Source organism: Tursiops truncatus, chromosome 19, assembly GCF_011762595.2.
Source record: "Tursiops truncatus isolate mTurTru1 chromosome 19, mTurTru1.mat.Y, whole genome shotgun sequence".
NCBI lineage: Eukaryota > Metazoa > Chordata > Mammalia > Artiodactyla > Delphinidae > Tursiops > Tursiops truncatus.
Genome location: NC_047052.1, coordinates 15,525,110 through 15,549,445, shown reverse-complemented (window position 1 = coordinate 15,549,445; position 24,336 = coordinate 15,525,110). Strand labels below are relative to the sequence as shown.

General features: G+C 47.7%; 1 protein-coding gene across 6 annotated transcripts in view; it reads left to right on the top strand.

Annotated features, from left to right (window-relative positions):
• Positions 1-24,336, top strand: part of ZFHX3 (zinc finger homeobox 3) — a 255,989-nt gene that overhangs the window by 222,469 nt on the left and 9,184 nt on the right. For all 6 annotated transcript variants that reach the window (XR_012328293.1, XM_073796854.1, XM_073796856.1 and 3 more), the window contains 4 exons: positions 6,552-6,685; positions 6,839-7,039; positions 16,823-16,925; positions 18,188-23,596. Coding sequence is in view for 5 of the 6 variants with exons in the window: in XM_073796854.1 (XP_073652955.1) it covers positions 6,552-6,685; positions 6,839-7,039; positions 16,823-16,925; positions 18,188-23,596 (5,847 nt within the window). In the remaining variant the exon portion in view is untranslated. The remainder of the gene's footprint in view (positions 1-6,551; positions 6,686-6,838; positions 7,040-16,822; positions 16,926-18,187; positions 23,597-24,336) is intronic.

The window sequence follows — 24,336 nt, the reverse complement described above, 5'->3', positions numbered from 1 at the left end:
AAGTGCTTGGTGAGAGGCAGAGCCGTGCATGTTTAGCGACCAAGTTGGCAGCCGAGCAGACCCTTTAAACGAACTGTTTCTTTCCGTAGGGAGGGAGAGGATTTAGCCAGCTCTCTGGCCACTTCTGAAGTGCAGTAGCTCTGCAGGAGATGCGAGTACGAAATCTTAGCCTCTCCTCTGGGGAGGGAATTGCAAGCAGATGTCAAGAGCGGCTCCACATTCAGTGACAGTATCACAGAGGATCACGAGTCCAGAGCACAGATTGACCCTCTGGAAACTGTGCATTTCTGCTTTCTAGAGGGGAGTGTCGGGCCTCTGAGAAGCTGAGGGGAAGGGGCTATGGAGAGGGCTCACTGCCCCTTTCATCTCATTTTCATTATGAGCTGAATGACCACTTTCCAATATGGTGAAGCTTCTGTGACTATCGTGCTGGGGTCATTATCCCAACTCAAGCACTGAGTATGGAGCTGTGTGAACGTTTTTTTTTTTTTTCTCCTTAGTCAATGGAGATAAAAGATTGCTGTAAATTTCTGGGGCAGGTGGCAAGCTGGTTTACGGAACACAAGGCGATGAGAACCTCTGGCTTACGGAAAGTAGCATGAATTAATAATCATTTAATTGGCTCCTCCATTATGTTGCTGGTTTGGGAGATGGAAGTTTAGATGGAGGGGCTGTCAGTGGTACTTTAGCTCAGAGTCTGATGGTTGAGAAGTGGGGCTGGAGGCTGCCTTTGGCCGCTCCACAAGGATGACATGTCAGGCATCATCCCAGGCCTTCAGTGAGGTCACCTTGGGGTCCCCAGAAGGAAGGGGGGTCAGCATCTTGGTGAACACCACTTCCGAGGGCCACTATGCCATGAAGAGAAGAAACGCAGAAGAAACTTCCCAGTAACGTGGACAGCTCAGCGCATGCCCAGGATCTCCCCAAGGGAGGACTCTGGCCAAAGGCGGGCCTGTGGCAGAGAATGTCCACCATGCCAACAGCACCAATGGTGTGTTGAGTGATGAGAAAGCCAGTTTTGCTCATGGAACTGAAACTTCCAGTACTTTCGATTGTCATGGAGGGAAGTTGATGTCTTGGCAAATGATTAGGGAAAGCCAAAAACTGTGTACCTTAAGGTTCCATTTCTACTTCACTTCCAAGTTTTCTTCAGGTTTCTTTCTCAGGAGGCAGCAACTCCCTGCCTTCCCTCGCTTCAGAGTTGTATGACCACATCACTAGGTGAGAAATGAGGCACGTGTTGGCATTAAGTCTGCTGGCAGTACATGGTATTGCAAGTACAGCTCTCAAGTTTTCTGTCACCAAAATTTCAGTGACTCAGATTTTAGTTTATTAGTGAGGATTGGGATTGGGTGAGAATTTGTTCTAGGAAAAGTGGTTTTATCAGGTGAAGTTAAAGAGACTGTGTTTCTACCATACTTGACCACTTGATAAGCCCCCTAAATTATACTGTTCTTACCTATTCTTCTTTTTTTAAATTTACTTTTTATTTATTTATTTTTGGCTGCGTTGGGTCTTTGTTGCAGCACATGGGCTTTCTCTAATTGCGGCGAGCGGGGGCTACTTTTTGTTGTGGCGCGTGAGCTTCTCAAGGCAGTGGCTTCTCTTGTTGCAGAGCACGGGCTGTAGGCACACGGGCTTCAGTAGTTGCGGCACGTGGGCTCAGTAGGTGTGGCTCGCAGGCTGTAGAGTGCAGGCTCAGTAGTTGTGGCACACGGGCTTAGCTGCTCTGTGGCATGTGGGATCTTCCTGGACCAGGGATTGAACCTGTGTCCCCTGCACTGGCAGGCGGATTCTTAACCACTGCGCCACCAGGGAAGTCCCCTTAACCTGTTCTTTACAGTTAGTCACCTCTTACCTGAAACCTTACTAGGCTTGTTTTAATTATTCTATATGCTTAGAACATAATAAAACCTCTTCTTGAAAATTGTAAACAAAACTTGCATGATTTCAGATTGGCTCTCTTCTCTTCCCTACTCCCTCTAATTAATATGACAAGAGGGGAAAATTTTTAAGTAATTATTTTTAGAGGTTAAATACCCCCAAGCAAATATGTTAAAAACAAAGGATATCTGGAAGTTGACATCACAGAAATGATTTTTGTTTTTCCTGAGGAAGCCATGCACTGACTACTGTGTCTTTCCCTTGGAAATGAAATTTCTTCTGCTTGGAATGTAGAGGAACAATGAAATGGAGAGTCATGAATCAGGTCTGCCTCTTAGTACTTGGCTTCGTCAGATATAGTGACCAACCCATCACAGTTTAAGGTGGAATGGTGGCTTTTGGCCCAGAAAGTTGACTTCGAATTTTCTGTACTCCATAGCCAGGCCATGCCGGTCCTTTTCCTGCCTCACCAGCGAGTTCAGTGGGGCAACCTGAACTTCTAACAAGTTGAGCAAGTGTTTGTCCACTCCTTAGAAAGTTTGCGTGGCGAGGAGTCCGCAGCTAACATCCTGTCGGGCTGCGCTTCGGGTTTGACCCTGCATTTCCCCGATATTGCCCCAGTATCCCTCTTGCCTCGCTTTACAGAGTATGTAATCGATGGCACTCGCATGATTCCTTGCCATGTTTTTAAACCCTTTGAAGTGCCAGGAGCCCAGCATGTTGCCTGTGGAAGATTCATTGAGATTTAACACATATTTTCACATGGCATAGCTGCCAAAATGAGGAAAAATTGCTTTAACCAGCGAAGTAAAAATACCACCTGATGTTTTGCACAGTATGGATCCAAATATCAACCTTTTCATGGACAGTGGAATTTAAATGCTAAACTCTTTAATTATAGTATTAAAAATAATATAACTACATGACAAACGTAGAAAATGGGGAGATGGTCCGTGATGCTATCACCTAAATACAGCAGTCATTTTCTTCCAGTCTTTTTTTCTAATACCTATTTTTTACAAAGCTGTATCATGTTATAATGCATATGTTATCTTATTTTTTTCTGATTAACCTTCTCAAGGATTTTTCCATATTGCTTCATAGCTATCATATGTAATGTCATCTGATACTCAATAGAGTGGCGGTACCATTGTTTACTTAACCGTGCCCTGTTGTAAAATATCTAGATTGTTTCCAGTTCATTTTGTCATTATTGTAAAAGCCACTACAGGTAGTTACCCTTGAAGTTGTTACCAGTATAATCCAGTGGTTCCAGGCACTGTTTAAACTATGGCTTGTCTCTGGAGTGCATCTATTTGTGTTTCACTACTGTGACGTTGTAAAGGCCTTAAACTGATCAGTAATTAATTTTAAAAAGTAATAATGTTTTCTAGACTGTGACATCGCTCTTGGAATTTAAGTCAGAGTTTCGAAAAGTCTTCAAAAAAGAAAACCACAGTACTTTCCCTCTTGGTATTCGTACAACCTCATTTACTGATGCCTACAATGTATGCTAGTGACAGAACTAAAGTAGGAATTGATTTTGGGAGTCTGGCCCTTTTGAAGTTCAGAGAGAAGAAGCTTGAGAAAACCTTAGACTGTCATTGTCAGTAGTAAACCCTCTTCCAGCCTGCTGATGGAGAACTTGCGCAACTGTTTACCCATCTACAGAAATTTTATAAAATCTCTGGTACCATGTTTTCATAGGAATTGACGTTTTAATGTCTGGGGTCAAGCTAGGAGGGGCCTGTCAGCCTCGTTAACCTAACTCTTTGGAGCAGTCCTCACATCACCCAGGGAAGCACAATGGGATTGTAACTGGGTGTTAACAGACTCCGATATAGGAAAGGCACGGCCTTATCTTTAGAGAAGAAGCCTAGCGAGCTGCAGGTGGCTAATGTCCACTTCTAGACAGATCTGATCTAATAAAAATGCAGATTGCCCCAGATAGAAGGGAGATGAGCCCCGGAAGTTTTTACACCAGTGGATGCAGTATTTCATATCATAGCAGAGCTGTTGTGTTACTCCAGAGAAAGAGGAATGAGTGAGCAAGTGCCGATTTTATTTTTTAAAACGCTTTAGAATAGCTCCTTAGCTTGAGCTCACAAAGGAAGCTTTAGAATTACAGAGCAATTTGAGAGTATGAAAAATAAAAAAAAGGTAATAGAAGTCCCCCCTCTCCATGCAGGGGGAAAGAATAGTGGCTTCTGAAACGAGAATTCTCACCTCTGCAACCTCGTCACCATTCATCATGCGTTCAGCCTTGAAGGACGAGGGTGGACTCCGGTCCTGTGAGGACGCTAATGCTGCACTGGGTTACACCGGGTTTGCTTTCCAGGGAGTGGATGAGTCGGGCAGTCTCAGCCTCCGCGCTCGTTCATCCACACTGCTGAGCAACTGCACGGTTGAAAATCATTCTGAAGAGGAGGGGTAGGAGGCAGGTTGAGGGCATTGACAAGGCAGTGTCACGGTCCTGTAAAAGCAAGTGTTGTTTCAGGTCAGGCAGACTAACAAAAAGACGGGGATGGGTGTTTAGAATAGGATCTGCATCTTGGCTTGCCCCTAGGGGAAGGGGGAGCAGAGAGCAGCTCTTTCCTAACTGTAAGCCCTGAACCTAACCTCATCCTACAGATTGGAGGTGGAAATGGGGAAGGTGGAGGATGGCTCTAACAAATAAGCATCTGAAGTATCATCTAACGTCTCCACCCACCCCATCTTTAGAATGCCTTTGAAAAGCTATAGAAGAGCTAACATATAGAAGACAACCAGTAAGCAAAAATGAAAAACGATGGAGAATAAGAAACCTTCTGGGGGCAGGAAGATCTTACATCCCCAAAACATTAATTAAAAGACTCCTATTGTGGGAGTGTTCAGGCAGGGGGCCCATCACACTCCGAGGTCTAAAACCTGCGACGCAAGGTTTCGCGGGATCAGGTCTGCCGGGGGCTGGGAGATGGGAAGTGGGCCGTGGGAACCAGACTAGAATGTCACATACAGCACCTAGTTAATCGGCAGCCAGTCCATCACATTAAATATCCAGCCGTCATGTATTACCTTTCAAGTGAAAATGAATAACTCCCATTAAGAAGAAAATGGGTTTGAAGTCGATTCGAGACAGATTAAAGTACTGTTATGAATGTGTGCTGGGAGGAGGAGGGGTCCGTGTGTAATATGCTCGTCCTTGTACTTTTTAAATAATAGATGTTCTACAAACTTATGTAGACCAGGTTACCAAGATACTGGGGTTAAAGATCAGAAGATGTGCATTCTGGGAAGAGCATCCACTTCCTGGAATATTTCCTGCATTTTGCATTTTTATTTTCCAAAATTATTGTGTGGCCTTACGATTTTAATGAATAAAATTGATTTTTTACAACTGTTTATTAAAGCACACACCTGTAATGACAGCATCTTGGGTATCCATGTCAGAACAGATTTCAAGGCTGGAAACGCACGCTAGGGAACTAGGCTGGATGAGACAGAAAGCAGTTTGACCGAAGAGTAAACATGAGGCTTTCTAAACCAGTGACCTCAGTGCTGAGTCAAATGATTTTTCAGTGAGGTAGGGAGGGCAGTGGGTATGTACTGTCTCACTACCATTTTCAGGATTTTTCTTCTCACCACTTGTAGCAAAATGCTGAAAAATGGAGTTCCCATCCAAAACAAGTGAGAGAGCCAGCCTTAAGATACTGACCAGGTTTTGGAATGACCACATTTGACCATTTGGAGATTTGTGTTTATACTGGAGGAGCCCTGCTTATTCATCCTTGTTAAAACCCTTTCAGCCCAGCTGTTTTCTCATCACAATCTTCCAGATCCCTTTCCATGCTTCAGAGAACTCCTTCCGCCAACACTTCCACGCTCACTGCTTGCTGCTTCACTCTCATGTGACTCTCCTTCCTCGTTGGTGTTTTGTTGTTTTGGTGGAGTGGGGTGCAGAGGGCATGTTTCTGGCAAGCAGAGAGGACACTTTCCCTCTGAACCACCCACTCTGAATAAACTCTTGTGTCTGGAGCACTGGCTCGATTAGAAGTTGGAGTCACGCCCTATCTAGTTCCACTCTTCAGTTACTTCTTCCCCAGAAGCAAGTTGCTGAAGCCACACTTGACTTTTTTGCATGCATTTGTATGCAGATATCCGTGTAAACCTTTCTCGGGTCCGTCCCATTTATCATGTCTCCTGTGATGTGCTGTGCTGTGCTGTGATTTCAAGAGCTGTGACAATAAAGTTGGAAGCACATCATCTATTACATCCATGAAAGCAGAGTCTGTCTGGTACTTGGGTTGACTCGTGGTTGGCAAAGCAATTGGTGAGACTTTCCCACCCACCCTCATAAGCCAGCAGATTGTGTCTTGATTGGGGGAGGTCAGAATAGACTGAATGTAGCTTAATCCAACTCAGAGCCTTTTAATCCATTTCTGTACCTTTTTTTCTTAGTGTTCAGTTGTTAAAGTTGTGTAGTGACAGAAATTCATGGGGGACAAAAAGAAACACTTGCTTCTTTTCTAGCATGCCTGATAAATCAGTCCGGATGCTCATCCTACTTTAATTTTGGTGTTTCAAGAAAATCCTGTGCTATAAATGAATGTTGATTTTCACCCAACGCAAACCCTCTGGGAGCTGGCCTGGTCTGGCTGCTGTATTACATCTTCTGCTTTTTCTTCCAGCATCATCAAGCCAAGCAGAGAAGGAGCTGACAGATTCTCCTGCAACCTCCAAACGCATCTCCTTCCCAGGTAGCTCAGAGTCTCCTCTCTCTTCAAAGCGACCAAAAACATCAGAGGAGACCAAACCGGAGCAGGTGAGGCCAGAAGGGGCTGTGCTGGTGGGGGAGTGTTTCACATAACTGGGGGGAAGGGGGGGAGTGGAGTCTTGGGTGGGCGGGCTTGGGGCGGACACAGTTGCGGTGGGAACTGAAGATTCAGCCGGAGGGGTGGCTGTGTGTTCCCCACAGATGTACCAGTGTCCCTACTGCAAGTACAGCAACGCCGATGTCAACCGGCTGCGGGTGCACGCCATGACGCAGCACTCGGTGCAGCCCATGCTCCGCTGCCCCCTGTGCCAGGACATGCTCAACAACAAGATCCACCTCCAGCTGCACCTCACCCACCTCCACAGCGTGGCGCCCGACTGCGTGGAGAAGCTCATCATGACGGTAAGGCAGCTGGGAGCAGGACCTCGGGGCTTTTCTTTCCCCAGCGGTCAAAGGTGATGCAGCAACATGGACAGGACTCTGTTGCTGGATGCGAGAGCCAGTGCAGAGTTGGAAATGTCAAAGATAGTTCTGTGACCTTTGTTCACCTTAGACTTGGCCTGACTGTGGCCTAAAGGGCTGAATACATATGCATTTCTCAACGTGCCTTATCATTCCTCTCTCCCCTCAGGACGCAGAGGCCTAGAGTAGCTAACCATTTACATGAAGAAGTTGTTATTCAGATTCTCCAAACCTTTACTGAGCAGGTCATCTTCTAGGTTGCTCTTAAATTCATTATGTCTCATTTCATCCTCACAACCACTCTGTTTTATTTAAAGAGTTTGACACGTTTACATTGACGGCTGAGGAAACTGAGGCTCAGAGAGGTTAGCTGACTTGATGCCCCTGCAAGTGGCAAACTCGCAGAATGTAGCCCTGTGACGTGGGAGTTTCTCAAGTGGATGCTTTCATTCTCAAAGCAGGAAGGTGCTCAGTTGGGTAGCACGTGGCGAGTCATGAACAAGGGCTTTGCATTTTGAGCATGATGTTGCTACACCTGCGGGGCATGGCTCTAAGTGGCCACTGTAAACATGGCCCAAAAGATTAGTATAAGGATTTAAATCTAATGTAATGAGAAAACTTTTCAAACGTCTACAGGCGATACCAGTATCCTGCATTCTGTGTATGCTTGGGCTGCTGGAAAGCCCTTTCCTGATCACTAGAGGAAAAACCCCCAAAGAGAAAAATTCTCACCTCTAACTTCCTTCAACAGTGGAGTAATAAGTTAATTTGATTGCCTTTTCGTGTGAAGATTCCCATGCAGGTCACAGATGTGTAACCTCTAGGCATTTCCCATTCCACTTGGTTACGCAAAATTAATGAATAACATTGTAAATGATGTTTAGTTGTGAGGAACATACATTTGATGATGCGTCAAGAGGACCTTAGCAGCCAATGGCAGGCTCTAAGGTGACCTAGCATGAGTTTCATTTCAAGTGTAAATGCACTTTCCATGGGTATTTTCAAATAGACAGACTGGTGAACATGGTTGAAAGGTTCTAAGTGGAAACTTCCTTTTGTGGATGGGTGGGTTTCTGTTACAAATTCCCCTGGAATTCTCTCCAGCCTTGGAAGTAACAAGGGGGATTTTCCTCAGGCCTCATCATACTTCCCACAGATGGCCTGGAACCATGGGAGCCTGAAGAAACAGGAAGAGATGTGGGGAGGGTGGCATTTTCAATACATCGTCCTTCTGCTCTGGTGATTATTTCTCCTGTTTAATATCAGTCTGGTCTAGGAAATGTGAGCCTGTAGTAATCTGTATGATTGGTTTACATCAGACAGTAAGTTTCATTTATACATCCCTAGGGACTACTATATAAATTACATTTCAAATATCCATTGTTTGTCATACTTTTATAACAGCAACAGAATGGTACATTCAAAGTAGCAAGTCTGGTGGTCATTATGAATCTTCTTCATTTATCAACAGAGTCTTTGAGAGGAGGATGTTACTGCTGTGTTTGCTTGGGTACCAATCCCTAAGATATTTCTGGGTGTTACCCACTCAAGCAGTGATTCTCAACCTTTTTTTTGGAGACGCTGGTGAAAACGGTTCAGTAGCCTTACTGGGTATTCTGTGCACACTAAAGTTTGACAACTACTATTAAGAACTCTTTCAAATATTCTCCATGTTCAAAATTGTGTGTACAATGCCAGAGAGCATAAGGATACCCTAAAATCCATCCATGGAAACAGGTTAATAAACCCTATTTGAGAAGACTCCCTAAGAACATAATTACGGAGGAGAAACACACTCCCTAAAGGGGCTGTGCTTGGCACCTTGTACAGGAACCCCTGTGTACCTACCTCATTTGCCCATAGCAGACAATGGAGATGTTTTCTAAATATTTCTGAAAAAAATGTGCAAATTGTGGGAAATGTGCTGACTATAGGAAGTTCATTTGCTAGCAACAAGAGAAAGTTAATGGATTCAGAAATAACAGTTGAAAGTTGTGGGAAATGTAATCATAAGGGTTTTACACTCGATTTAAAGGCGTATATAAGGATGATTTGGTACCCTGTCTTTGCATGAGAAGATGGAGTTACTGCATGGCTGTCAGCATTGAATTGGTTTCTCAAGTCATGAGGATGGTTTGCATTGAGCTAAATGAAGCAACTCCACCTCGACCCTTTAGCAGCATCAGCAGGAAAAGATGAGCAACCAGGGTTAGAGGGGCGTTTGTGGCCATACCTTGGGGTGAGCCCAGCATCCTATTTGAGGACTGGACTGCTGATCTTGGTCTCTGCCCTGACAAATTAAATAGTTGCCATTGTCCTTCCTCTGAAAAGTTTGGTGTTAATATGAAATTCGCAATTGTTTTACAACTAAGTGTTTATAATGAACCTGTGGTTAGAATCATGCCCCTGGAGGATATTTTACAGCAATTTTATTAGAAAATTGGCCAAGGGAAAGTATTGGTTAGGCTTTCTGATGATACATCTGTTTGTTCCTGGCCAACTAGAGCAGGAAACTCTGAGAAATGCCCCTCAAATCAGAGCTGCATTTCCTAAACCATATCATTAAGGAATGGTCAGTGTTCAGTCATTCATCCTCCAAGAGGAGAAAGTTATGTCTGCTTTATCCTTGAGTGGCTGGGATGAATGGCAGTGAGAGGAGTGAATCTTCTTCCTTGCCAGATTGACTGAGTTCACTGCCTTTGGCTGCAAACTAGGAGAGCCTGGCAAGATCCACCAAACAGACAGCTCCTGGCAGACACGGGGTATGTCCAGGGTAGCTAAAGCTATAAATTCTGGGAAATACTTTTTGCTGTTTGGGTCCAAGGGCCCAGGATCTGGCTTGAATTGGGTTTCAGTCTCTCTAAAAGTAAATTCCACCCTGATAAATGGAAATAGATTACTTTCTCTACAATGCCTTTCCGTTCAGTTGTAAATGGAGAGTGTTTTGAGGAGGCTTCATTTAATAATACCTTATCAGACAGCTTTCAGGAACCTGCAGTGTCTAATATGTCTGTTGCTATGGTAACAGTTGCTTGCTTATGCTCTGCATCTCATATCTGTGTCTTCCATGGGCCCCCTTCTTTTTACCGATGAAGGGGCTTGAAAAATATTCTCCACTGGGAACAATTGCAGCTCTGGCCCTCCGCTATGGAAACTGCACCCATACCACTTCATTCTGCTCAGCCTATTGGAAACAGAGCTCCAAACGGTGTCTTTACACACGTCATATGAAAGACGGAAATCTATAAAGCTTAAGGCGGTGAGACAGGTGCCCCTCCAGACCCAACTGAGCGACCCGCCCCCGATGTCAGTTCCATAGAATTCTCACCTATTTACCGAGAAGTCCGAGATTCCGAACTGGTGGTGGGGATTTAGGGGCTGCTGCTCGTGCCCTCCTTTGTCTCACAGTTTTAGGCGAGGAGGGTTGAGGGCATAGGGGACAGGTTTCTGGCCCCTAAATGAGAATGGGAAAGACCACCTACAATGCATATCAGTAGTCTTAAATTATTCTAATTGATCACTGTCCTTCTAAGTGGCAGGACACACCACTGGGATCCCGGAGCACTAATACGGGGAAACTGTCTTTGTTCCCCAGTCACTTAACAGAGTATGACCTCATGGCAGAGAAGGGGGTTGGCTCTGGAGCAGCCCAGGAACACCTCTTTCTCTAGCCCTTCGTCTTCACTCCCTTAGTTATTCTGTACGTTTTGTCCACGCACAGATTCCCCTTGGCTGCCCCTGGACCTGCACTGCCTGCAGGTCCCCTCCACCCCCAGCCCGCCCCAGCTGTCTGTCTCCTGTGATGTTTTCGGTCAGCGTCTGTCTCTGCTCGTCGTGTGCCTGTGCATCCGAGTCTCCAGATCAGGCTGGCTGCTTGGCCCCCCTGCACTGGGGGCTCTCGGGTGGCCAGCGGCCCTGAGGCTGTGGCACCCACTTGGGTACCAGCTCTCACTTTGTCTCCATCTCAGAGGAGGGTAATGAAAATAATCGGGCTCCATTAATTCCAAGCCCTGTGAGGTGATAGCCATTTGGAGCCTGTTTGCCAATTAGATGGTCTAAATTAAAAGTGACCTTGGTATACTGCCACTGCTTGCCTCTCCAAGTCTAATGAAGCTTTTCTCTCCAATTCAGTCCCCTTCTCAGCTTTTTTCTCCCTCACTCACTGTGTGTGTGTGTGTGTGTGTGTGTGTGTGTGTGTGTGTGTGTGCGTGCGCATGTGTGAACTGTTCATATGTTTCCTGTTCTCCCACCTACCTCCTTTTTCAGTCTTTCTCATTCTTAGATTTTAAAATCTGGTTCAGGGCTGCATTTGTTTCTGGCCCATATGAATTGTTAATATGGCCCTACAATTCTTCCTCTTGGGTTTTAGGTTTAAAAAAAAACAACAAAAAAGATAGACAACGACATAGGAAGACATTTTAGAAGGGAAACGAGACAAAGAGAGAAACAGCCCTCTCGACTCCGTGGTCCAGCGCCCAGCCTGGCACATTTGGAAGGTAGTAAAGGGAAGGAGGGAAAAACCTCTGAAGCTCTCTCTGCTGCCGTGAGTTGCCGGGCTTGCTGGCTGCAGATGTGCAGAGACCAGCTGGCAGCCATCGAGGTCAGGGGAGGAAGTGAGCAGCCAGACCCTCACTGGCGCCGTCGACTTTGGGTCCCCCACTAGCTAGAATGCTCAGTTCTGGAAGCGGTTGGCTTTTAACTCCATGCTTGTTTTTTGAACAGGACCAATGCCTCATTCACAAGGTGTAGAGACCGGCCAGGTCTGTGCCAGGAAGGCCTGTGTCTGAGGCTTTTTCCCTCTTTTTTTCCCTCCACCTGAGTTTCTTCATTCTCTTGATTTTTTTTTACTGAAATATGAAGGACTTGAGTCTCCTTGGGAGTCTAGGTTTTGGCAAATCTGTACTTTCACTTGGAATAGAGAGCCTTTCAGAAAGAAGCTCTACTCAGGTGAGCAATGCCAAGGCTGTGGGGATGAAGGTCTCAGAGAAACCAAGTTCAGTACTCGCTCTAAGAAAGTACCTTTGCTTTCCAGCATGTGGAACTTGTTGGTTGCATTGCTCTAACCTCAGACAGGGTGGCCTTGAGAGGTGAATTTGCATGAGCAGTCCCGTTCAGAATTCAGCAAAGTGTATACACCCCTTGGCTGCTCAAGTTGTGGTATTTGGTCATTTCATATCCATGACCCAGAGAAAGCAAGGAGTGGGGAGGGCTCCTTATAATTCCAGCTTCTTCTATCGAAAAAGAGTCAACATCAGCGGCCCCTCCCAGATGTCACAGTGGGGACCAGACCCACATCTAAGACTCTGGGTTTTATAAGGTGTGTCCTTGGGGCTTTCGGGCCCACTCACCTCATAGAAACTTGAAATGCGTTAAGTCATAATCCAAAATAATGGTGAACTGAACAGGAGGTAGGAACTAGGTATTTACAAACCCACGTCACCTTTCCTAGTAGTTCAAGGGCAATTAACTTGAATCCCGGAATTTCCCTCGAGGGAGCCTGTGATTTCCTGAAATTATCTACGATAGTTTGTTTTAAAAGTATTTTCTCTAGGAGGCTGCAACTTTCGTCAGATTTTCTAATGAGTTTATGATCTCTAGAAGGTTAATTATTCTGGATGTGAGCTTCTTGGACACAGGGACCCGGTCTTGCTGTCTCACAAGCGTGCAGCATGGGGACCTTGTACAAAGTTTAGTGAATGATGGTCAAATGAATGGATGAGCAGAGTCATTTGAGGCCCTTACTTTTCATCAACTAAGTTGTTTTGGAATGGCTTAAGCGTGAAGATTCTTAGTACCGGCATGGAGCTCTTCTGTTTCTATCGTCATATGTGAGAATTGCTTGAACTTGAAGATTTTCAGCATCAGAGCAGAACTCCACATTTCCCTTGTTACATGTGAGACTTGTTTACTTGTTAGGAAGGTACTGCGCCTGTTCGGATGATATTTTCTTCCTACGTTTCCGTCAACTCTGCATGCTTGACTTGGCTGAGAGGAGCACATGTGGTATCCAGATCATCACCACAGAGCTGCTTTGCGTGGTCATGGCCGCCGAGCTTGAGAGACTCAAGTTCTGAGGCAGTAATGGCTCTAAGCAATTGAATTTTCTAACCAGAAAAACTCTGACTTTTGGTTCAAAGTCTGTTTTAATAGTCTGAGGTCCCCTCTATACATTAATGAGTAGACTATGGGGGAATGTAACTTAACATACTCAGTGTTTATGGGTGTAAGATTATTGGAAGAATCAATCTACATGGGTGTCAGTGTAGGAAGCATAGGTGTTTAGACTGATTGTGTACTATTGTTTGGCCAAACGTAAAACTTTTTGTTTGGCTTTTGAGTGTGTGGATGGGAGGGCTTGGGGCAGAGAGAGTGAATGTGTAATGCCGCGTACGCTGTCGGGACAGGGGAGCTGCTGGCGGCATCTAGTCCTCCGAGGGTCTCTGTGGTTTGGACACGTTTGGGGCGGCTCTGCTTACGACGCTGTGGCCAGGTTTTGTCCTCTCACACACTGGCATGCTCCGACGCTCCTAGAGAAAGGGAAGGTCTTTACAGAACTCTGCCCAGCACTGTTGAGTGACCGCCTTTCCCACGGACTTTCAGCCGTCCATCAGAGGCTGGCTGGGATAGACTCAACCTTCCACACTGTGTGGCAGCCAGATATGATTGGGAAACAAGGAGTGCCAAGGCAAGTATTGAAGGAACTCAGCCTTTGGCCAACTTTCATTTTCTTCCGTGAGCAGAATTCCTCAGAGAGCCATTGGCAGGACCGTATTTTTGGCTCTTTACAAAAAAGCGTGGTAACTTTGAGTGATGAGCTTGAGAAGCTGGTAGGAGAGGGAGTAGTGGACACGGACACGGGAACATTAGTGTCCGAGAGCTGACGTGGGGCCCTCCAGCGTCCTGTACAGCAAAGAGGCTTCCATCGCAACCTCTCTCTTCAGACCCATGCGCAGACAGACCGCACCAGAATTTCTAGATCCTTAGGATTCTCTTTAGGGGTCTTCTTCTTTGCTTTCTGGGCACTTCTTGCCCATTAAGATTTTATAGGGCTTCCCTGGTGGCGCAGTGGTTGAGAGTCCGCCTGCCGATACAGGGGACACGGGTTCGTGCCCCGGTCCGGGAGGATCCCACATGCCATGGAGCGGCTGGGCCCGTAAGCCATGGCCGCTGAGCCTGCGCGTCCGGAGCCTGTGCTCCACAACGGGAGAGGCCACAACAGTGGGAGGCCCACGTACAGCAAAAAAAAAGATTTTATATACCCAACATTTTTGTTTGTTTTCAGGGAGAGGTTGGGTAACACTATAGATGAGAAGATGCAGGTAGATAGAAGTAATTACGTAAACACGTATGAGGCAAGACTTACAGGTTTGGGGGCCCAGATTAAGATGCAGAGGAGCATGTGAGGTTGATGATTATATTTTGGGGAGAGTTAATTGATGGAAGGTGAAGGCAGACAAAGAACCGCTGCTTACTGCCTTCTTGAATCCCAATCAGGAATTATGATTAAAGTCGCTGCGAGACAACAGAGGGCTGATGAATTGGTGTCTTTTTTTTCTTTCTTTTTTGCCGTCATTCACACTTGATTGACTTCAACCTTTCAAGTGCAAAAGTCTCTCTTTTCCATTATTATTCATAGCCATCTGAGTTTTTCTAATTAAAGTGTATGAAAACAATTACTGATCCGTCGTACTGAGTCTGTTAGAGGGGATGTCTGCCTTACTGTAATGTGTATAAAAAGCCCACAGTTTTCTATAATGATGTGCAGCTGAGGTGTTAGATAATTTTATTCTTTTTTACTCTGTAGGGCTTTTTTTTTTCACTTCTCATGATTCATTTTTCATAATTCCTAAAGATCCCAGGAAAGGACTGATCCTGCAGCTACAGCCGAGAAAGGAGGTGTGGGGGGGAGTCTTTTTTCCTTTCCCTTTCTCCCTCTCTTGCCCCCAACCTCGTGCTCCCCCTCGGTTGAGGACTATAAATTAATCGGTGACCTTTCACTTCTTGGATTCCCGCTGGACTCCCCAACCACACTGGTCAGAAATGCTTTCTATTAAAAAGAAAATAGATGGAATGAGTTTGGCCATCTCCGCTCCATTCCTAACGATTCATCCACAGCTAGCCGTAAGCAGCTGCTGGCGAGCTTTGTGTGAGGGTGCAGATTCTGTGAGAGCAGGGATTCTGTGTCACATTCACCTGCCACGCACCTGCTCTTCGTAAACGCAGGGTTCCTCAGAGCCCTTCTTCGTAGTGCCTGTTGCTTAATTTTTGCACCTACGGGCATCTGGGTTGCTGAGATTATCCTAATACCCTGAAATGTATTGAGGAGTTACCTTTTTGGATTTATGGGGACAGCTGTCTGAGTTTCCTTTAGGAGGAGTGGAACCTACCACTGATGATTCTAGTGAACACGTCAGCAGTGATTTTGAGCAAGGCCAGGATCCTCGAACCATTAAAAATTAATAGTAATTTATTTTAAATATTTAATTTTGAACAGTAATCTAGGCGTTCCAATCTTTGTAACAGCAAGTGAAGATACTATCTCAATAGCTGTGTTTGATGGGAAAGTAATGCCTCCAGGTGGGGCTGCGTGCCATGTACAAAGGTTAGTGGTGACTGTAAGTTTCTGTTCCTGTAACCTCAGGGTCAGTTTGCTTCTCAGGCTGTCATCAAACAGGGAACGATTTCTAATTCATTTGGGAATATCATCGCCAACTACCTTCCCATCCTATAGTAGGCAAAGGGATATTGCTGCTTCTTAAATGAAGAACCTTTTAGCCTTACGTTGGATGTTGAGGGCCTCCTATCACGTTAATGGAGGGCAGATGATAACTTGTTTGGACAAGCTTGCGGCCAGATGGCAGGAAAGCCTGGAGAAATAAATGCCGAAAGATCTGACCTTAAATTGTAGCTCTTTTGACCCAGGCTAATTCTGGAGTTGCTGTATTGGGAAACAACAGCCGTGGCCAAGGTGGGGCTGCCCTGTTGTAGAACGTAGGGTGCGGGGCACCCTCTGCGGCTGGGACACTGGCCAGAAGTCCCCTCTGATGCTGTGTACCTCAGGCAAAGACCCCAGGAGAAATCCTGACTGAAGTGAGTCATAAGAAATGCTCATTTGCACTTGATCTCAGCTTGTAAAGGGTTACAAAATGTTGTTTCCTGGAAAAATCTGCCAGTGTGTCTGCGTGTCCTTAGCCTTTCCTTTGTTCCCTTCTCTTCTTCTCACCCTTTCCTTCGCTCTTATTCCCCTCCTCTTCTTGCCTGAATACATTCTGAAAACAGTACTACAATGCTCCCTGCTTCAAGATTACAGTGTACTTTACTAGGTATGATTTAATTAGGGCCCTTATTATGTTTTCAGCAGCTTAAGGTGGGCCTTTCAACTTATCTACCTAATTGGTTGCACAAGAAGTTTCACAGCCCATGACAAAACATTGTCAGTGATCAAAGTCAAAATTCTGCATAAAGGAAAAATATTAATAATAAGATTATTCTTCAAGTGTGCACTGCTAATTATGTCCAGAATGTAACCGTAGAAACGCTTTTGACTGATGTGAGCTTTGTCTAATAAACATGAATCTTCAGTGAGCTATGAAAAGTGACACCTCCAGCTTTACACTGGTGAAGGCTAATTTTGCTTATTAAATAATTTTGACACATTTCCCTATTTTGTGTCTCTTTCCTCGCCCTTTGACTCTCCTCGCTTCTCTACCGCTTGCTCTTCAGGTGACTACCCCTGAGATGGTGATGCCCAGCAGCCTGTTTCTCCCAGCGGCTGTTCCAGATCGGGACGGGAACTCCAGTTTGGAGGAGGCAGGAAAGCAGCCTGGTTAGTGTCATTATTCTTGACCCCTGAGAAGAGTAAACAAAATGAAACCTGGGGCCAAAATTTTCATGGCGCAAGAGTGCCAGGAATTCTTTACGATACTCCTAAAAGCTGAATGTAACTTTTCAAGGGATGAGGGGCACCGTTGTCAGCTACTTGATGCTCTGGTTCTTGGCATGTATCTGTGTACACACTTCATATGGTTTGAAGTGAGAAAAGCAGGTGAGAACCAGTGGGGTTTTGGTGGACATCTGTCCCCTTGACTATACAGTGAGGAAGTGACTAACCAGAGAGTCAGCCAGTAGACCCATGACTTACCACCCTAAGCCATCAAATACTCCCTCTCTGAGGACTTAATTATTAGGGACCTGTGGAGCACATGGGTGACCTCAGGGCACTGGATTAGTTGTCTTTCTAGGTGCTGTCATCTCTGCACAGAGCTCTTCTCTGAGACTTCCAGGAGTGCCTTATGGGAGGCAGCGGAGAGGTGCATTTGGAAAGAACACTGTTGTAGGCATAGATGCTGCTGGTGCCCCACGGTGGGTCCTAGCTGGATGGGGCCTTAGACCTCTGTTTATGAGTCTCTCCTACATCTTTGACACCTTGTCAGCAGCTGAGGTTTAAGCTGGGAAGAGTTACACCACACTACTGCCCCACCGTGTCTCCCTTGTGATTTTTCCATATTAGGCAGCATACAGCTGACCCAAAAAAGGGTCAGAATATTTATGGGTGATGATCTCACTGTAGAGAAAAGTTTTAATGTGTTTTCATAATTGGCCACTTGAATGTTCTTTGCTTATTGAATAGAGAGGACAGTCCAAAGTCACATTATAACAAGAAATTTAATGCCTAAAAATACATATATCCCAAAATTTCTTATATTACAGTGGATAGCAATTCTTGCAAATTCCCCACAGCTTAGGACAGCATGAATTCACATATTCTATAATTCAGATCCATGTAAAGGGGGTATCCCTTCAAGCCAGTTCTTGAGAAATTGAAACAAACAAATATTGTTTAAAAGGCAGATTTGTGCTATGGTATAGGCCTACTAGCAGTTGAGACTTTTTGTATCTCCTTTTCTTCCTCTCTGTTCCTGTGCACCTGCTTATATAACACGTGCTCTCAGCGGTGTGGGGCTCTGTGGAGAGTGTGTGTCTGCAGGTTGGGTATTTATTTCCCTCATCATGAGACTCTGTTCATGAGGCCTTGCTGGGTAGACAGCTCTAAGCCTTCTTTATCATTGGGCTTTTTTTTTTTTCCAGAAACCTCAGATGATCTGGGAAAGAACATCTTGCCCTCTGCCAGCACAGAACACAGTGGAGATGTGAAACCCTCTCCCGCTGACCCAGGCTCTGTGAGAGAAGATTCAGGCTTCCTGTGCTGGAAGAAGGGGTGCAACCAGGTTTTCAAAACTTCCGCCACTCTCCAGACGCACTTCAACGAGGTTCACGCCAAGAGGCCTCAGCTGCCCGTGTCGGATCGCCACGTGTACAAGTACCGCTGCAACCAGTGCAGCCTAGCTTTCAAGACCGTGGAAAAGCTGCAGCTCCACTCTCAGTACCACGTGATCAGAGCTGCCACCATGTGCTGTCTCTGTCAGCGCAGTTTCCGAACTTTCCAGGCTCTGAAAAAACACCTCGAGACGAGCCACCTGGAGTTGAGTGAGGCCGACATCCAACAGCTTTATGGTGGCCTTCTGGCCAATGGAGACCTCCTGGCAATGGGAGACCCCACCCTGGCCGAGGACCATACCATAATCGTTGAGGAAGACAAGGAAGAAGAGAGTGACTTGGAGGATAAACAGAGCCCGACGGGCAGTGACTCTGGGTCGGTACAAGAAGACTCGGGCTCAGAGCCAAAGAGAGCTCTCCCTTTCAGAAAAGGCCCCAACTTCACCATGGAAAAATTTCTAGACCCTTCTCGCCCTTACAAGTGTACCGTCTGCAAGGAATCTTTCACTCAGAAGAACATCCTGCTAGTGCACTACAATTCTGTCTCCCACCTGCATAAGTTGAAGAGAGCCCTTCAAGAATCGGCAGCTGGTCAGCCAGAACCCACCAGCAGCCCTGACAACAAACCTTTCAAGTGTAACACTTGTAACGTGGCCTATAGCCAGAGTTCCACGCTGGAGATCCATATGAGGTCTGTGTTGCATCAAACCAAGGCCCGGGCAGCCAAGCTGGAGGCTGCAAGTGGCAGCAGCAATGGCACCGGGAACAGCAGCAGTGTCTCCCTGAGCTCCTCCACCCCAAGTCCTGTGAGCACCAGTGGCAGTAACACCTTTACCACCACCAATCCGAGCAGTGCTGGCACTGCTCCAAGCTCCAGCTTACTGAGCCAAGTGTCCGCTGAAAGTGCAGGCATGCCACCCCTGGGGAACCCCAGCGGTGCCAACACTGCTTCCCCTTCAGAGCCCAAGGAAGCCAATCGGAAGAAGCTGGCAGATATGATCACATCCAGGCAGCAGCAGCAGCAAGCACAGACCCTGGCCCAGGCCCAGGCCCAAGTTCAAGCTCACCTGCAGCAGGAGCTGCAGCAGCAGGCGGCCCTGATCCAGTCCCAGCTGTTTAGCCCCACCCTCCTTCCTCACTTCCCCATGGCCACGGAGACCCTGCTGCAGCTGCAGCAGCAGCAGCATCTCCTCTTCCCCTTCTACATCCCCAGCGCCGAGTTCCAGCTCAGCCCCGAGGTGAGCCTGCCAGTGACGAGCGGGGCGCTGACGCTGACGGGGGCGGGCCCAGGCTTGCTGGAAGAGCTGAAGGCTCAGGTTCAGGTCCCGCAGCAGGGCCATCAGCAGGTCCTGCAGCAGCAGAGCCAGCTCTCTCTGCCCCAGAGTCACTCTGCACTCCTACAGCCCAGCCAGCACATCGAGAAGAAAAACAAATTGGTCATCAAAGAAAAGGAAAAAGAAAGCCAGAGAGAGAGGGACGGTGCCGAGGGGGGAGAGGGCAACTCGGGACCAAAGGAATCACTTCCCGATGCCTTGAAGGCCAAAGAGAAGAAAGAATTGGCCCCAGGGGGTAGTTGTGAGCCTTCCACGCTCCCTCCACGCATCGCCTCGGACGCCAGAGGGAACGCCACCAAGGCCTTGCTGGAGAACTTTGGCTTTGAGCTGGTCATTCAGTACAACGAGAACAAGCAGAAGGTACAGAAGAAGAACGGGAAGACCGAGCAGGGGGAGAATCCGGAAAAGCTCGAGTGCGACTCCTGTGGCAAGTTGTTCTCGAACATCTTGATTTTAAAGAGTCATCAAGAGCATGTTCACCAGAATTACTTTCCCTTTAAACAGCTGGAGAGATTTGCCAAACAGTACCGAGAGCACTACGACAAGCTGTACCCCTTGAGGCCTCAGACCCCCGAGCCGCCGCCTCCGCCCCCACCCCCGCCGCCGCCCCCGCTTCCGGCAGCGCCGCCCCCGCCGGCCTCCACCCCAGCCATCCCCGTGTCAGCGCCACCCATCACCTCGCCCACGATTGCACCGGCCCAGCCATCCGTGCCGCTGACCCAGCTCTCCATGCCCATGGAGCTGCCCATCTTCTCACCACTGATGATGCAGACGATGCCGCTGCAGACCCTGCCGGCCCAGCTGCCCCCTCAGCTTGGACCTGTGGAGCCTCTGCCTGCGGACCTGGCCCAGCTCTACCAGCATCAGCTCAATCCAAGTCTCCTCCAGCAACAGAACAAGAGGCCTCGCACTAGGATCACCGATGACCAGCTCCGAGTCCTGCGGCAGTATTTTGACATTAACAACTCCCCCAGTGAAGAGCAGATCAAAGAGATGGCAGACAAGTCTGGGCTGCCCCAGAAAGTGATCAAGCACTGGTTCAGAAACACTCTCTTCAAAGAGCGGCAGCGTAACAAGGACTCCCCTTACAACTTCAGCAATCCTCCTATCACCAGCCTGGAGGAGCTCAAGATCGACTCTCGGCCCCCTTCACCAGAACCTCAGAAGCAGGAGTACTGGGGGAGCAAGAGGTCTTCAAGAACAAGATTTACTGACTACCAGCTGAGGGTCCTGCAGGACTTCTTTGATGCCAACGCTTACCCCAAGGACGATGAATTTGAGCAACTCTCTAATTTACTGAACCTTCCAACCCGAGTCATAGTGGTCTGGTTTCAAAACGCCCGACAGAAGGCCAGGAAAAATTACGAGAATCAGGGAGAGGGCAAAGATGGAGAGCGGCGGGAACTTACAAATGATAGGTATATTCGAACGAGCAACTTGAACTACCAGTGCAAAAAATGCAGCCTGGTGTTTCAGCGCATCTTTGATCTCATCAAGCACCAGAAGAAGCTGTGTTACAAGGATGAGGACGAGGAGGGGCAGGATGACAGCCAAAACGAGGATTCCATGGACGCCATGGAAATCCTGACGCCCACCAGCTCCTCGTGCAGCACCCCGATGCCCTCCCAGGCTTACAGCACCCCGGCACAAACGGCCAGTACAGCTTCCGCTGCTTTCTTGCAGCTTACATCAGAGGCTGACGAACTGGCCACCTTCAGTTCAAAACCAGAGGCGAGTGATGAGAAACCAAAGCAGGCTGAACCTCCCAGTGCACAGCCAAACCAGACCCAAGAAAAGCAAGGACAACCAAAGGCAGAACTGCAGCAGCAAGACCAGCCCGAGCAGAAGACAAATGCAGCCCAGCAAAAGCTCCCGCAGCTGACGTCCCCCGCTTCGTTGCCCCAGCCTCCTCCACAAGTGCCCCCCCCTCAGTGCCCCTTGGCCCAGTCGAGCCCCAGTCCCTCCCAGCTCTCCCACCTGCCCCTTAAGCCCCTCCACACGTCAACTCCTCAGCAGCTGGCCAACCTACCTCCGCAGCTAATCCCCTACCAGTGTGAGCAGTGCAAGCTGGCGTTCCCGTCGTTTGAGCACTGGCAGGAGCACCAGCAGCTTCACTTTCTGAGCGCACAGAACCAGTTCATCCACCCCCAGTTTTTGGACAGGTCACTGGATATGCCTTTCATGCTGTTTGACCCGAGTAACCCACTGCTGGCAAGCCAGCTGCTCTCCGGGGCCATACCTCAGATTCCGGCAAGCTCGGCCACTTCCCCTTCAACTCCCACCTCCACGATGAACACTCTCAAGAGGAAGCTGGAGGAAAAGGCCAGTGCCAGCCCTGGAGAAAACGACAGTGGGACGGGAGGAGAAGAACCTCAGAGAGACAAGCGTTTGAGGACAACTATTACACCAGAACAGCTAGAAATTCTCTACCAAAAGTATCTCTTGGACTCCAATCCAACTCGAAAGATGTTGGATCACATTGCGCATGAGGTGGGTCTGAAGAAACGTGTGGTACAAGTCTGGTTTCAGAACACCCGAGCCCGGGAAAGGAAAGGACAGTTCAGGGCTGTGGGCCCAGCGCAGGCCCACAGGAGATGCCCTTTTTGCAGAGCGCTCTTCAAAGCCAAGACTGCCCTGGAGGCTCATATCCGGTCCCGTCATTGGCATGAAGCCAAGAGAGCTGGCTACAACCTAACTCTGTCTGCAATGCTCTTAGACTGCGATGGGGGACTCCAGATGAAAGGAGATATTTTTGATGGAACTAGCTTTTCCCACCTACCCCCAAGCAGTAGTGATGGCCAAGGTGTTCCCCTCTCACCTGTGAGCAAAACCATGGAGTTGTCTCCTAGAACTCTTCTTAGCCCTTCTTCCATCAAGGTGGAAGGGATTGAAGACTTTGAAAGCCCTTCCATGTCTTCAGTTAATCTAAACTTTGACCAAACTAAGCTGGACAACGACGACTGTTCCTCAGTCAACACAGCGATCACAGATACCACTACTGGAGACGAGGGCAATGCGGATAACGACAGTGCGACGGGAATAGCAACTGAAACCAAATCCTCTTCCGCGCCCAGTGAAGGGTTGACCAAAGCGGCTATGATGGCAATGTCCGAGTATGAAGATCGGTTGTCATCCGGTCTGGTCAGCCCAGCCCCGAGCTTTTACAGCAAGGAATATGACAATGAAGGTACAGTGGACTACAGTGAAACCTCGAGCCTTGCAGACCCCTGCTCCCCAAGCCCTGGTGCAAGTGGGTCAGCAGGCAAATCTGGAGACAGTGGGGATAGGCCCGGGCAGAAACGTTTTCGCACTCAGATGACCAATCTGCAGCTGAAGGTCCTCAAGTCATGCTTTAATGACTACAGGACACCCACCATGCTAGAGTGTGAAGTCCTGGGCAATGACATTGGACTGCCAAAGAGAGTGGTTCAGGTCTGGTTCCAGAATGCCCGGGCAAAAGAAAAGAAGTCCAAGTTAAGCATGGCCAAGCATTTTGGTATAAACCAAACAAGTTACGAGGGACCCAAAACAGAGTGCACTTTGTGTGGCATCAAGTACAGCGCTCGGCTGTCTGTACGTGACCATATCTTTTCCCAACAGCATATCTCCAAAGTTAAAGACACCATTGGAAGCCAGCTGGACAAGGAGAAAGAATACTTTGACCCAGCCACTGTACGTCAGTTGATGGCTCAACAAGAGTTGGACCGGATTAAAAAGGCCAATGAGGTCCTCGGACTGGCAGCTCAGCAGCAAGGGATGTTTGACAACGCCCCTCTTCAGGCTCTCAACCTTCCTACGGCATATCCGGCAATCCAGGGCATTCCTCCCGTGTTGCTCCCCGGCCTCAACAGCCCCTCCTTGCCAGGCTTTACTCCATCCAACACAGGTGGGTTCTGCTCTTGGTGATTCTCCCAGTATTAAATAGCCGCCCAATTAGCGCTTCTTCTATGGCTATCACACAAAACCTCTGAGTGCTGGCCTGATAGGAAGCTTCCCTTTTCAAGTTCTCTAACAGCAATAAAACCTCAGGTCCCTTCCACTGAGTCTCCCTAGAGCTGGAGTGTACACGACTCTTTGACTTGCCTGTTCAAGGATGGGGATCTTGTGGTTGGAACAGTCTCCTGAAACCATTCTCGTGCCTGGTGTTCAGTACCACCACCAGGGTGTGTGTGATAGGCGTCAACTTCAGGGTTCTGGCGTACTAGATCCTGGGGTATTTTCAAGACAGCAGTTTCCATTATAGACCCTTCCATTCAGTCCTTGTGGGGAAATGCAGATCCCATCTCGATATCTGTTGAAAATATAAAACATTTGGTTCAAGAGAATTTAAATCAACTCTTTGCCTTCCCCTGTGGTCCCACCTCCTTTTTCAGAGACGTGCTCTGGCAGGAGATGCTACCAGGAAGATGCTCTCATATGGTAGAGCCTTACTCCTGGGGTTCTCTTCGAGTCAGAAATAGAGTGTTATGTTAGTGTTTTTTGTTGGTTGGTTTGTTTTTGGCTGCACCACGGGGCACGTGGGATTTTAGTCCTCCGACCAGGGATCGAACCTGTGCCCCCTGCAGTGGAAGCACGGAGTCTTAACCACTGGACCGTCAGGGAAGTCCCTGGTTTCTAAATAGACTG